General features: G+C 40.9%; 1 protein-coding gene across 1 annotated transcript in view; it reads left to right on the top strand.

The window, feature by feature from the left end:
• Window positions 1-1,754: 1,754 nt before the first annotated feature.
• Window positions 1,755-13,504, top strand: part of tbp (TATA box binding protein) — a 28,948-nt gene continuing 17,198 nt past the window's right edge. The window contains exons 1-3 of the mRNA XM_043680935.2: window positions 1,755-1,855; window positions 2,853-3,074; window positions 8,025-8,353. Of these exons, the coding sequence (XP_043536870.1) occupies window positions 3,018-3,074; window positions 8,025-8,353 (386 nt within the window). The 5' untranslated portion in view covers window positions 1,755-1,855; window positions 2,853-3,017. The remainder of the gene's footprint in view (window positions 1,856-2,852; window positions 3,075-8,024; window positions 8,354-13,504) is intronic.

The raw sequence follows: 13,504 nt of genomic DNA, 5'->3' as shown, positions 1-13,504 counted from the left end.
GAGGTGGGGAGTGGTGCCGGTGTAGCTACGGAGGATAGACTGTTCTACGTAGTCAACAAAGAGACAGGCATAGCTGGGGCCCATACAAAAGCCTATGGCTACCCCTTTGGTCTGGAGGAAGTGGGAGGATTCGAAGGAGAAATTGTTAAGGGTGAGGACCAGTTCAGCCAAACGAATGAGAGTATCGGTGGAAGGGTACTATTAGGGACGTCGGGAGAGGAAGAAACGGAGGGCTGGGAGGCCCTGGTCATGGCGGAGGTGTAGAGGGATTGGATATCCATCGTGAAGATGAGGCGTTGTGGGCCAGGGAAACAGAAGTCTTGGAGGAGGTGGACGGCATAGGTGGTGTCTCAAACTTATGTGGGGAGCTCTTGGACTAGGGGGGTATAGGATAGTGTATATCTATGTCCCAACTATTGATCTCTCCAATAAATGGTAAAGTTTCATCCTACCTACCCTACCTATGTAACTTAATTTTGGACCCTGATATCAGAGCCTTCTGTGCTCTAAGATAAACAATCCTAAAGTAACATCTCTTCATAACTAAAATGCTGTAGGCTGGGCAATATTCTGGTGCATCTACTCTGCACCCTCTCTGGTGGAATCACATCCTCCCCAAAATGTGGAAACCAGTAGTGTACTCTGTATTCCTGCCATGACCTGACTAACACTATATACAGCTCCATCATAACTTCTGTTCTTATATTTAATGTCTTGACAAGTAAAGCTAAGTATCCTATATCTCCTTAAGCACCTCATCTACTGGCCCTGGTGTTTCAACAATCAGTGGAGGTTCACACCAAGGTATATATACTTCCCTTGCCTTGTTAGTCCTTCCAAAGTACATCATTCCACACCTATTCGGATTGAATTCTATTTGTCAGTGGTGCTGGAAAAGCACAGCAGTTCAGGCAGCATCCGAGGAGCAGTAAAATCGACGTTTTTCTGCTCCTCGGATGCTGCCTGAACTGCTGTGCTTTTCCAGCACCACTCTGGTTTCCAGCATCTGCAGTCATTGTTTTTACCTAGTTCTATTTGTCAGTGATCAGCCCACCAGCCACCAAGTCTATATCGTCCTATAGTCTCGGCTTTCCTCCTTCCTATTTAATACACCACGAATTCTTGAAGGAATGATTTACCTGCATCTAAATTCTGCACCTCCCCCGTGATTGCCGAGAGCGTCCATCCTAGTCGTTTACCATTTGCCACACCAATTGAAAGGCAAAGAGAGTCATGGATACAGATCAAATAACTCCTGCATGTCGGTCAAATATATTATTGACAAAAAAGTGCTCAAATAAAATCAAAACACTGTTGTTAATGTCTGGATGTTGATCCCCATGGAGATTAGTCCGCATTGTAAAACTAAGAGACCTTACAACAACCCTGAAGGGTGACTTGGATAAAAAGGCTTTCTCATTCATGAGAAAGTATCACCGAACCCGAAACATTAATTCTGATTTCTCTCACAAATGCTGCCAGACCTGCTGAGCTTTTCCAGCAACTTCTGTTTTTGCTTTTCATTCGTCAAAAGCTCAATTACATTAATATAAACGCCAATCTCGTTTGCAGCAAAAAATCCCTCAGATGCTCCGAGTTCACAGGGAAGCTTTCCTTTTCCTCAGTTCTCATCGCAGAGCCTTCAGACAGCGGAATGAAATCCTTCACCGAGAGAAAGCACAAGCAAACAGCCACCCTTCCCGCCTTCCTCGCGAGCGACACCGGGTCACGTGATTGTGCGCGCTCCCACGCGGTGGCCGCTGGGAATGGCTGGCCCACGGTTCCGAGCGCCAGCTGAAAGTGACGGGGTTGCCGGGTGATCAGACGCGAGCAGCACAAGACACTCAGTCTCTCGGTGAGTGAGTGGCTGGGTGGGGGTGTGGGAGAAGAAGACGGATAACGTCTCAAAGCCGGATCTTACAGTTTCCAGACTCGGGTGTCTGAGGACAGCTGCCTGTGCTGGAGCTTGGGCCTGTACCGGCTATTGCGTCCATCCCCGTGAAATGGTTTGCGAAAGGGTCACGTTGAACGCGGGTGGGGAGGCTGGAGGAATCGGATGTTCTCACCCGAGTTGATAGTATTCTCAAGAGAGCTGTTTGCAAACTAATGATGGGGATGTCAAAATGTGTGGTGCTGGAAAAGCACAGTCGTTCAGACAGCATCCGAGGAGCAGGAGAGTCGACGTATCGACCAGAAGTCCCTCATCAGCCATTCTTGACGAAGAAGCTTTTGCTCGAAACGTCGACCCTCCTGCTCCTTGGATGCTTTCTGATCGGCTGTACTTTTCAAGCACTACACTTTTTGACTCTGATCTCCAGCATCTGTAGTCTCCACTTTCTCCTAATTATGGGGATGTATATTTATTTCTCCCTCTCACTCTCTGTCACGTTCTTTCTCACCTCTTTCCCCTCTCTTTCTCCCCTCTTCCCCACGCCCCAACTTTCTATCTCCTTTTTCACCAATCTTGGTGATGCATCATCCACTTTATATTTTGTTTCCCTCCCCTCCCATTTTCTGGTATGCACTGCTGCCTCTCTCGATGCCCTCCTCACTGAAATCCCCATTTGGCATCTACTGCCTTCACCAACTGCTCCCTTGATGCCTGCTGCATAACCCACCCCTCACTCTTGACATCTCCACTTTTCATTGACATCCACTGACTCTCACCACCCATCTGCCCTTTTGATACCCACTGCCTCACCTCTGCCTCCATGATCCCCACTGTCCCATTTTACTTGATGTTATCATTGTGCTCAACACCTATGCACTTGCATAGCACCCATTGTTCCCACCCCTTTCTCCATGCCCTCCATTTTGCTCATCCCTCTTATCTGCGCGCAATCTATTTTCAGGTTTGGATCCTCGGTAAAATTTTTCTGGTTACAGTTGCTGATTGACTGTGTAGAGCTTGGCAATGAGATACAGCTGAGGTTTCTTTGGAATTAAGTCGTGCTTTTGAAGTGACTAAGGACACCAGTTGTCTCCTCCTGTGAAGTTATCAACTACGTACACTGGCCATGGATCAGTCAAACAATGGCCTGCCACCCTATGCACAGGGGTTATCATCACCGCCGGTAAGTGCACTGCAACTTTCTGTTGCCTTTCTAGCACTACAAAGTTTGCAATGGATTATACCAAAAAAGAAGTTGGGAGAAGTATCTGAACTGGCTTTTGAGAAATCTTAATGGTTGAAGATGATCTTGAGGATTGTGACTGAAGGAATTGCTGATTGCCAAGAATGTCTAGTCATAAATAGTAAATTAAAGCTAGAAAAGTTAACCAATTCTGCTGAAGACCACAGAGCTGAAGTCAAAGCATTTCAGAATAAGGACCAGAAATTTTAGTTCAGGAAGAGTCATTGGGATGTTACAAGGACTGGATGTTGGTTATTTGTGATAAGTTCTAATTGTGAGGTGCCCAATGTGTTATACTCTATATAGTCTAAAACTGGGGAGATCAATGGGAAGAACATAGAAGATATTTAATATGATAACTGTGTCAATTTTGCTATTTTATTAAGTTTTGTGTAGCTTTGAAACTCTACCAGTAAAGTTTCTACATTATACATTGTGTATACTCTGAACATGCTTACAGCTGAGTTAGTAGATTGGTTCCTATCATAAATTTCACTGTTCAAATGATGCTTTGGATTTTCTGATGTTCAACTGTATCATTACAGCAATTGTGTTTGAGTTAAAAGTGCTCATTTCTGTATTAATGGCAACTGATACCACATCATAGAATCCCTACAATGTGGAAGCAGGCCATTTGGCCCACAAGGTTCACACCAACCCTCTGGAGAGCATCCAATTCAGACCTTCCCCCGTACCCTATTCCTGCTTTGGACTAATGTTGGTGCTTAATGGCTTTAGGAGGCAAAGCTATAGGTAAAGAATAAAAGCAGATCAGCTATGGAATGGAATCAGCAAAAAAACTGGAGCTGACCAGGATAGTCATTGGTTGAGATGAACTGTTAAGTTGAAGAGGAGTAGAACAAGAAGACAAAACTATGCTGATTAAATGAAGGGAAGTTGGAATAGTCTACTATATTGAAAGTAGATGATTGATTGCCACACAGGAAACCATTTGTGACCTTTAATTCAACAAACATCTATAGGCAGATTTACACTGGTTAAGCAAGTAGGTGAAATCTTGACAGGTGGAATATAAAGTGGGGAAATATAAAGTTGTGCACTTTGGCATGAAGCATAGAGGAGTTGCATATTATTTAATTGGAGAAAGACTAAAAAGCTGCAGAACAATGAGATTTGTTGCATAGATCAATAGTCTAGCATTAAGTTTATTGGTTAATAGGGAAAGTAAATGGAATGTTGTCCTTTATTTCAAAAGGAATGGAGCATAAAAGTAGAGAGGTTTTGCTAAAAACATACAAAGCACTAGTCAGACCACAGATGGAATGCTGTAAACAGTTTTCTACCCCTTTTATCAAAGGAAAACTATACTGGCATTGGAGGCAGTTCAGAAAACGTTCACTAGGTTGATACAGGTATGGAGGAGCTATCCTTTACGGAAAGTTCGAGTAGTTTGGGCTTATACTCATTGGAGTTTAGAAGAATGAGGCAACCTTGTTAAAACATAAGATTTTTAGGGGAGTTGACAAGGTAGATGCATAAAGTTGTTTTGCCCTAAAGCAGAGTCTAAGACCACCAGGCAAAACATCACAATAAAGCATCCCCAAAGATGAAGAGGAATTTCTTCTCGGGGCAGAGAATCTGTAAAATTCTCTACTTAGGGCGCTGTTGAGGCTATATTGTTAAGTATATTGAAGGATGAGAAAGGCAGATTTTTAGGGTGTAGGTTTGCTCGCTAAGCTGTAGGTTTGATATCCAGGCGTTTCATTACCTGGCTAGGTAACATCGTCAATGGCGACCTCCAAGTGAAACGAAGCTGTTGTCTCCTGCTTTCTATTTATATGTTTGTCCTGGATGGGGTTCCTGGGATTTGTGGTGATGTCATTTCCTGTTCATTTTCTGAGGGGTTGATAGATGGTATCTAGATCTGTGTGTTTGTTTATGGCGTTGTGGTTGGAGTGCCAGGCCTCTAGGAATTCTCTGGCATGTCTTTGCTTAGCCTGTCCCAGGATAGATGTGTTGTCCCAGTCGAAATGGTGGTTTTTTTCATCTGTGTGCAGGGCTACGAGGGAGAGAGGGTCGTGTCTTTTTGTGGCTAGCTGATGTTCGTGTATCCTGGTGGCTAACTTTCTTCCTGTTTGTCCTACATAGTGTTTGTGGCATTGTGGCAACGAAACATCTGGATATCAAACCTACAGCTCAGCGAGCAAACCTACACCCTAAGCCTCAACCTGAGCTACAAACCTTGCAAAAAAGGCTGATTTTTAATCAGCATGGGGAAATGAAAGGAAAGTGGAGGTCAGGGTTATCAGATCAGCCATGATCTCATTGAATGTCAGTGCAGACTCAATGGGCTGAATGGCCTACTTCTGCTCCTGCATCTCATGGTCATCTGCAGTATATTGCTTTTTCACCATCCTTTCAGCTGGTTTGTTTAGTTTTATTTTATGAGGTCATATGGTGTGGATCATCGTTTTAATAAAATAATTTGTCTCAGAATTAATGCAATCTATATTTAAACTGTATTCACGATAGAGTCAGCTAAAACAAAATAAAATGATGCAAGTGGCAAAATTTGAGAGAAAACATTAACAATGTGCATTAATATATTATCTTTTTAATGACGTAAAATGCTCTGAATTGCTATACATGTGCTTTATAGAACAACATTTACGCACTGTCTCATATAAGGAGATATTAAGCCAATAAAAAAAAGCAAGAAACAAGGGGCACCAGCCAGGAATGCATTGTATATTCAGGTCTTCATGTGGCAAAGGCAATAATGAGGGTCTCAGCAGATAATATACAGAGCAGACATGGAAAATAATTTGCACTGATAATTGTATTTATATCGGCTTGGTCAGACTTTAAAAGCAGAATTAGCAAGAGCAACTGCTTGCTACTTTCTGTGCATTACTGATACATTGGTATTAACAAAGCTATCATCTGCCAATTTATTTAACTAGAAACAGTGAACTATAATTGGACACAACTAAGTTTGTAGTTTTGAGACTTTATTTTCTTAGGCAAAGTGTTCAGGATTATAGAACCAAGGCAGGTGATAGAGTTAAGATGTAGATGAGAAATGATTGAATTGAATGGCAACATTGAGGGCTTAAATGATCACTTCTTCTTGTGATTTACTGTGCCTAGATAAGTCTAATCCTTTTTCTTGAATTGAATTCTGTTTTTTTTTAATAGATATTTTTATTGAAAGATAAGATTTTTTTATCAAATTACAAAATTACAACAACAATAAACCAACAAAAAAAGCTACTCTATATATAACAAAAAAAATGCAAACACAACATAACTATACTCATGTGCAAGATGAACAAATCAATAAAAGCAATTAATAAATAAATAAAATGGCTCAGCGCAACAAAACATTAGCTCCTGACCTCCGAGACCATTGAGTATTACACATGAATTTATTCAAAATTCTTCCTTCAAGGGCATCAAGTTCACTAAATCAGAGTGCCATGGCTACACAAAAGCCCTAGTGAAGTTGGCAGATAAATCTATATTCAGATAATCCAAAAAGGGCTGCCATATCTTATAAAAATTTTCAGTTTTTTGGTGTACCTTATTCATAAGTCCAAAAGAATATGTTCCATGATCAGCCTACCAACCCAAAAGCGCGGGGGTGGGGGGGTTTCAGAGACACAATACATCAAAATATTTTTCCTCGCACAGGAAGTGAGAATATTAAAAAGTTTTTTTCCTGTGAGTGTCTAAAGAAGCTAAATTGGGTAGGCCCAGGAGAAGAGAGGGTCTCACTTAACTTTGAAGACCCTCTCTATTACTCCAGCCACAGTACTCCAATATGTACAGAGCCTGCAGCAAGACCACAGACAATGAGTGAGAGTACTGATACTTATTTTACACTTAGGACATAATGAAGATACTCCCACCTTAAATTTTGCGAGATGGTCTGGGGCCAAATGGGCCCTATGCAGGATCTTTAGCTGCATAGCATGGGTCGCATTACAGATCAAAATCTGGATTCTGGGTATTTATGAATGCTTTGACATTCCATTCCACAATTTTGCACACTTTTTGACTTAGGATTTTGACTTAAGTCAAGTTATTTTTTATTGGATGAATGTTCAGTAATTTCACCTTTATTTTGAGGAAATCCATTCTTTTTGTTGTGAAAAATGGATCAATAACTAACTTTGTAATGCTGGGGGAATTCACTAAAATGAGATGACAACTGTGGTTGAAAAGCAGTGAGGGCAGTTTTCTGTCAAACTGGCCTGTGATTGTTAGTGTCTGGGATGAGTTGTACAGGGTTCCTGGTTATTTGAAAACATTCAGGGTAGGGAAGACAATTGATAAATAATTGCATGTATTTTAAATATAAAGCCAATTTTTAAACCAGTTTAAAGTGAGAGTCTGCCTGTGGTCTGTGCAAAGTGAAATGCATTTACTACTTTGATTTCAGTTTCTTTGCAACCTGGTAATAGTGTTCTGCTTCAAGAAAACTTCACCACTTGTATTGGTTCTTGATGGTCAGTTTTACTATCAGCTAACTTCAACTCAGCTGCGCTAAGCTTTCAACTTGTCACCAGAGCAACAACTTTCATTTTATATCAAAACATAATTGACGCTTGAGTGAAAGATATTACAACAGATGTCCTAAAACTTGGTGAAAGGGATAAGTTTTCTTGGAGAGATAGGGATGTATAGAGATTTATGGAGGCAATTCTGGAACTTTGGGCATTTACAGCCATAAGCAGAGTTACCAATGGTGAAAAGATGAAATTTGGAGAATTTCTTCAGAATTAGAAATCTACAGAGATCTTGGAAGTTCTAATTCTGCAGGAGGTACTAGAGAGGTAGAGAGGGGTGAATCTTTTAGGTTTTACTCTTAAAATTTGCCAATGTGTGTATGTCTGACACCCAGTTATCTTTTCTCCCCTCTTGCAGGGTGCCATGACACCAGGATTGCCCATGTTCAGTCCCATGATGCCATATGGCACTGGCCTGACTCCACAGCCCATTCAAAGCTCCAATAGCATCTCTCTCTTGGAAGAGCAGCAAAGACAGCAACAGCAGGCAGCACAGCAATCCACAACATCTCAGCTGTCAACTCAAGTTACTTCCAGCCAGCCACCACAGTTGTTCCATTCACAAACAATGACCACAACTACTTTACCAGGCATCACGTCTCATTATCCCTCACCAATGACTCCTATGACACCCATAACCCCGGCTACCCCTGCTTCTGAGAGTTCAGGAATCGTACCACAACTACAGTAAGTGCCTTTTTTAGAATTATGTGAGATGGTTCAAATTGCTTGCTGTGGTCTTAATAAGTGAGGTTACAGTGCATATTGAACCAGTAGTTTTATATCGAGCAAAAAAAAACTGAAATTGCTGGGAAAGCTCAGCAAATCTGGCAGCATCTATGGAGAGAAAACAGAATTAACATTTTGGGTCAGTTTTAAAGAGGGGTCACTGGACCCAAAACATTAACTTTGCTTTCTCTCCACAGATCTGCTGAGTTTTCCCATCAATTTATTTTGTCTGATGTTCAGCATCTACACTTATTTTGGAGTTTTTTTGGTCATTTTTGGGCAGTTCCACTTTTTAAAAAAATTTTAAATAAATACTCAACAGCTCGTGGGATCTATTCGGGGTCAACTGCACCTACACTGCGAGATGTACATGGTGTAACTTTTTCAAAGTATACCTCAATTAGATTGCTGTGAGTAGATTCAATTCCTGTGCCACCTGAGGTTACCAGGAAGGCCTTGCTGCCTTAACCTCAACCTTTGCCTCAGTTGTGTAACCCTGAGGTTAAAGTCATCACCAGTTGTCACTGTGTAATGAAAGAGCAGCCTCTGGAACTATGACCAACTTTAATTCTCTGTGATCTTGCCTATACCTGCGTAGAATGACTGATTACCGTTTGCATGTGCTGAGTTTATAGAGGCAGATTATTCTGGGCCCATTCAGGGATAAGTGTATGCAGAACAGCCAAAACTGTTCTCTGTTCTGTTTTATAATGTAAACACCAGAAACTTGAAGTACAAAGCACTAATTTAGTGGATTTTGCTTGTAAGAGACAGTTCTTGAATACTGTTCAGCTGCTTCAAAGTTGCATTATGTGGTGAGAGCAGGACTAATTTCACCTATAAAAGCAAATAATTTTATTAAATTTTTTTAGTTGGCTTAAGTTATAGCTAATTCTAATACTGTCCACAAACTTATGAGTACAAAGAACAAAGAAAATTACAGCACAGGAACAGGCCCTTCAGCCATCCAAGCCTATGCCGATCCAGATCCTCCATCTAAACTTGTTGCCTATTTTCTAAGGATATGAATCCTTCTGTTCCCTGCCCATTCATGTATCTGACTAGATACATCTTAAATGATGTTATCATGCCAGCCTGTACGACCTCCACTGGATACACTTACCAGACCCACCACCCTCTGTGTAAAGAACTTCCACGCATATCTCCCTTAAACTTTTCCACTTTTTACTTTGAACTAGTGACACCAAGTAATTAAGTCCCCACTCTGGGGAGAAGGCTTCTTGCTATTGACCCTGTCTATACCTCTCATGATTTTGTAGACCTCAATCAGGTCCCCCCTCAGCCTCCACCTTTTTAATGAAAATAATCTTAATCTACCCAACCTTTCTTCATAGATAGCAGCCTCCATAGCAGGCAACATCCTGGTGATCATCTTCTGCACCCTCTCCAAAGCATCTACATCCTTTTGGTAATGCGGTGCCCAGAATTGTACACGGTATTCCAGATGTGGCTGAAACCAAGTCTTCTACAACAGTAACATGATCTGCCAACTCTTGTATTCAATATCCCGTCCGATGAAGGAAAACATGCCATATGCCTTCTTGACCACTGTATTGACCCCACCTCAGGGTACAATGGACCTGAACACCTGTATCTCTCTGTACATTAATTTTCCAAGGATTTTTATATTTACTGTTTATATTTGCTCTTGAATTAGATCTTCCAAAATGCATCACATCGCATTTGCCTGGATTGAACTCCATTTGCCATTTCTCCACCCAACTCTCCAATCTATCTATATTCTTCTGTACTCTGTGACAGTCCCCTTCACTATCTGCTACTCCACCAATCTTAGTGTCATCTGCAAACTTGCTAATCAGATCACCTATATCTTCCTCCAGATCACTTATGTAAATCACAAACAACAGTGGTCCCAGCACGGACCCTTGTGGAACACCACTGGTTACAGTTCTCCATTTTGAGAAACTCCCTACCACTACTACTGTCTCCTGTTGCCCAGCTAGTTCTTTATCCAAATAGCTAGTACACTGTGGACCCCATGTGACTTCACTTTCTCCACCAGTATATCATGGGGAACCTTATCAAATGCCGTACTGAAGTCCATGTATATGACATCTACAGCCCTTCCCTCATCAATCAACTTTGTCACTTCTTCAAAGAATTCTATTAAGTTGGTAAGAATGACCTTCCCTATACAAAACCATGTTGCCTATCACTGATAAGCCCATTTTCTTCCCAATGAGAATAGATTCTATCCCTCAGTATCTTCTCAGGCAGCTTCCCTACCACTGACATCAGGTTCACTGGTCTATAATTATCTGGATTATCCCTGCTAGTAGTCATGAGGTCTAGAAAAGATGCTTGAATTGACATCTGACCAACTGGCTATCTGCATGGGAGTTATTTCAGTTGATGTACAATTTTAAAGAAGTGAATTCTGTACTGAGTTGTTCAGCTGATACACATGCCTGTGGCATTATTTCTTACATGTGATTTTGAATAGGTGCTTTAGATCAGAAGGATAGCAATACACTCCAAACAGTGTCTAAAATGACCAACTAACCTTTTGAACAGAATTCTGTTTGAGGTTTGCACACTTGTGGTTTCTGTCCAAAAGAACGATAACCCTAGAGATTGAAAACAACCAATGATGTTTTCTGACATCAGTAGTTCTTGATGTTTTGTGATAAGCTAAATAACTGCAGTCTTCTTGTGCTCTTGTGAGGTTTGAGTCTGATCACTGACAATCCTTTCATTAGTTTTCAACTCTTTGCTGCATGGAATTATCATGAAATTGGAAGCAATGGAAGTTACACAGCTACCCCTTGGATTTTATCAAAATTATATGCCTCCCAGTTCTGTATGTAGGTGGATAAAGCAAGCCTGAGCCTATCTCTATTGAAAGATGAGTGCAGCAAGATTTTCTGCTATCTCCATCCGATTTAACATTCTTTACAAGTTATAAGGGACAGCATATGTGTTCAGATATTTTCAAAGTATTATGGTATTCTATTTTGTTGGTTATAAAATGCTAATTGCTCTGTCTTGCAATCTTATAGGTGAGTGATGGAGTAGAATAGTGGATGCCTCAAAATATTGTGACTTTATCCAGCTTTAATTAGTTTTAAAAGTACGATTTCAATGGTGCAAAAATGTTTGTTCTAATCATGTATTCAAATTGCAAAGGCTGAAGTCCTAAGCATTGAAATAAAAACATTATTTTGTAACTTGAAAATTTCCATTGGGGTTTCTCTAAGCTTCAACTAAAACTTAGGTGGAAACCTCAGGGAATCCCAGATATCAAAAGAAATCTTGTGAAATTCTCAAGTTTACCACAATTTGGGCTCTACATTGCATTGATACATTTGGTTGACATTTATATAAGGGAGTACTGCAGAGCGGAATGGCACTTACTTTAATCTTTGTTTAAAGTTGTGGCCTGTATTGCAATAAACTTGGAAGTTTAACGTGGTCTCTTCTGATCCTTGGAATTTACTGAGGTTTCCACCTACATGCACTTAATGCAAAGAGTCTTACAGGTAGATCTCTCATAAGGTTCCTCAAATGAGGCCATTCAGGTAGAAGTTTAAAAGGGGGCAGTCACCTTGGAGGTGTACTATAAACCCCCAGCAGTTGGGGAGAGATAGAAAGATGGATATGCAGACAAATATCAGAAGTGTAAAATTAAATGGGTTATAATAGTTGGGGATTTCAATTTTCCCAATGTTAACATGAATAGCCACTGTGTAAAAGGCTTAGAGAGACGAGAATTCTTAAAGTGTCCAGGAGAACTTTTAAAGCCAGCACATAGAAAACCCTTCGAGGGGACAGTGCTGCACCTACTTTTAGGGGACCACAAAAAAATAGGAATAGGAGTAGGCTGTTCAGCTCCTCGAGCCTGCTCCACCATTCAAAAGGATCATGGCTGATGGACGCTCCTCGTGTCTATTTTCCTAGCTTTCCCAATAGTCCTGATCAAGAATCTATCTGAGGCTTAAACATACATAAGCACTGTGTTCCCCACATCGCTCTGTGGCAAGGAGTTCCAAAGACACTGAAAAAAGAAATACCTCCTCATCTCCATCTTAAATTCTAAATTCCAATGAGTATAGTCTCAAACGGTCTAATCTTTGTTCATAAAAAAATTCCTCCAAACCGAGCATCACCCTAAAGAATTTCCTCTAATGAAATAAGAGGATCAAAACTGGTCTCAGTCCTTCAGATATAATCTCACTAGCACCATGTACAGTTGCAGTAAGACTTCTCCACTCTTATACTCCAATCCCTTGAAATAAGGGCCAACATTTCATGCTTCTTTCTGACTACCCGCTTCACCTGTGTACTAGCTTTCTGTTTTATGTGTAAATAACCCCAAGTCCCTTTGTATTGGGGATATTGCAGCTTTCTACAGTTTATTTCCATTTACTGTTATTTTTTTCTCCCTTCCACAATGAACAATTTCAAATTTTCTCAGATACTCCATTTGCCACCTTTTTACCCATTTAATCTATCATTGTTTGATACAAACAATTTATAGAGACAATTTTATAGTTTAAATTTTAAAGGCACTGGTTCTTCCACTGACAGGAAAAGGTTAATGATAATTGCATGTACCTGTGATTTACATGCTAATACTTAGTAAATGGGCAGAGGTAACTCTTTCAATGATGTGTGAGGAGGATTGCAGAACTAGGCCATAGAGAAGGAACCACAATACATAACACACAATGGTTTTTTTGGTGGTGCAGACCCAATGGGTCGAAGCCCTGTTGTGTACTTTGTTATGATCCCAGCTGATGTTATTGCCAGGCAAGTCAGATTCCAGACTGAAACCTGGCTTGATTAAAAATGTTTTGATTTGGTTTATAACGAAATGCCCTTTTTCTCAAGCATAAGCGTGAAAAGGTGCAAATATTCAGCACGGTGGCTCAGTGGTTAGCACTGCTGCCTCTCCCCACCAGGGACCCGGGTTTGATTCCAGCCTCTATCTGTGTGGACTTTGCACATTCTCCCAATGTCTGCGTGGGTACCCTCCGGGTGCTCCGGTTATAGGTTAGGTGCATTAGTCAGGAGAAATGTTGAGGAATAGGATAGGGGAATGGTACTGGATGGGTTACTCTTCAGAAG

This window comes from Chiloscyllium plagiosum, unplaced genomic scaffold (assembly GCF_037043375.1).
Source record: "Chiloscyllium plagiosum isolate Xiang-an unplaced genomic scaffold, Cpla_swu_hap1 HiC_scaffold_3, whole genome shotgun sequence".
Taxonomy (NCBI): domain Eukaryota; kingdom Metazoa; phylum Chordata; class Chondrichthyes; order Orectolobiformes; family Hemiscylliidae; genus Chiloscyllium; species Chiloscyllium plagiosum.
This window is presented reverse-complemented; position numbering and strand designations above follow the sequence as displayed.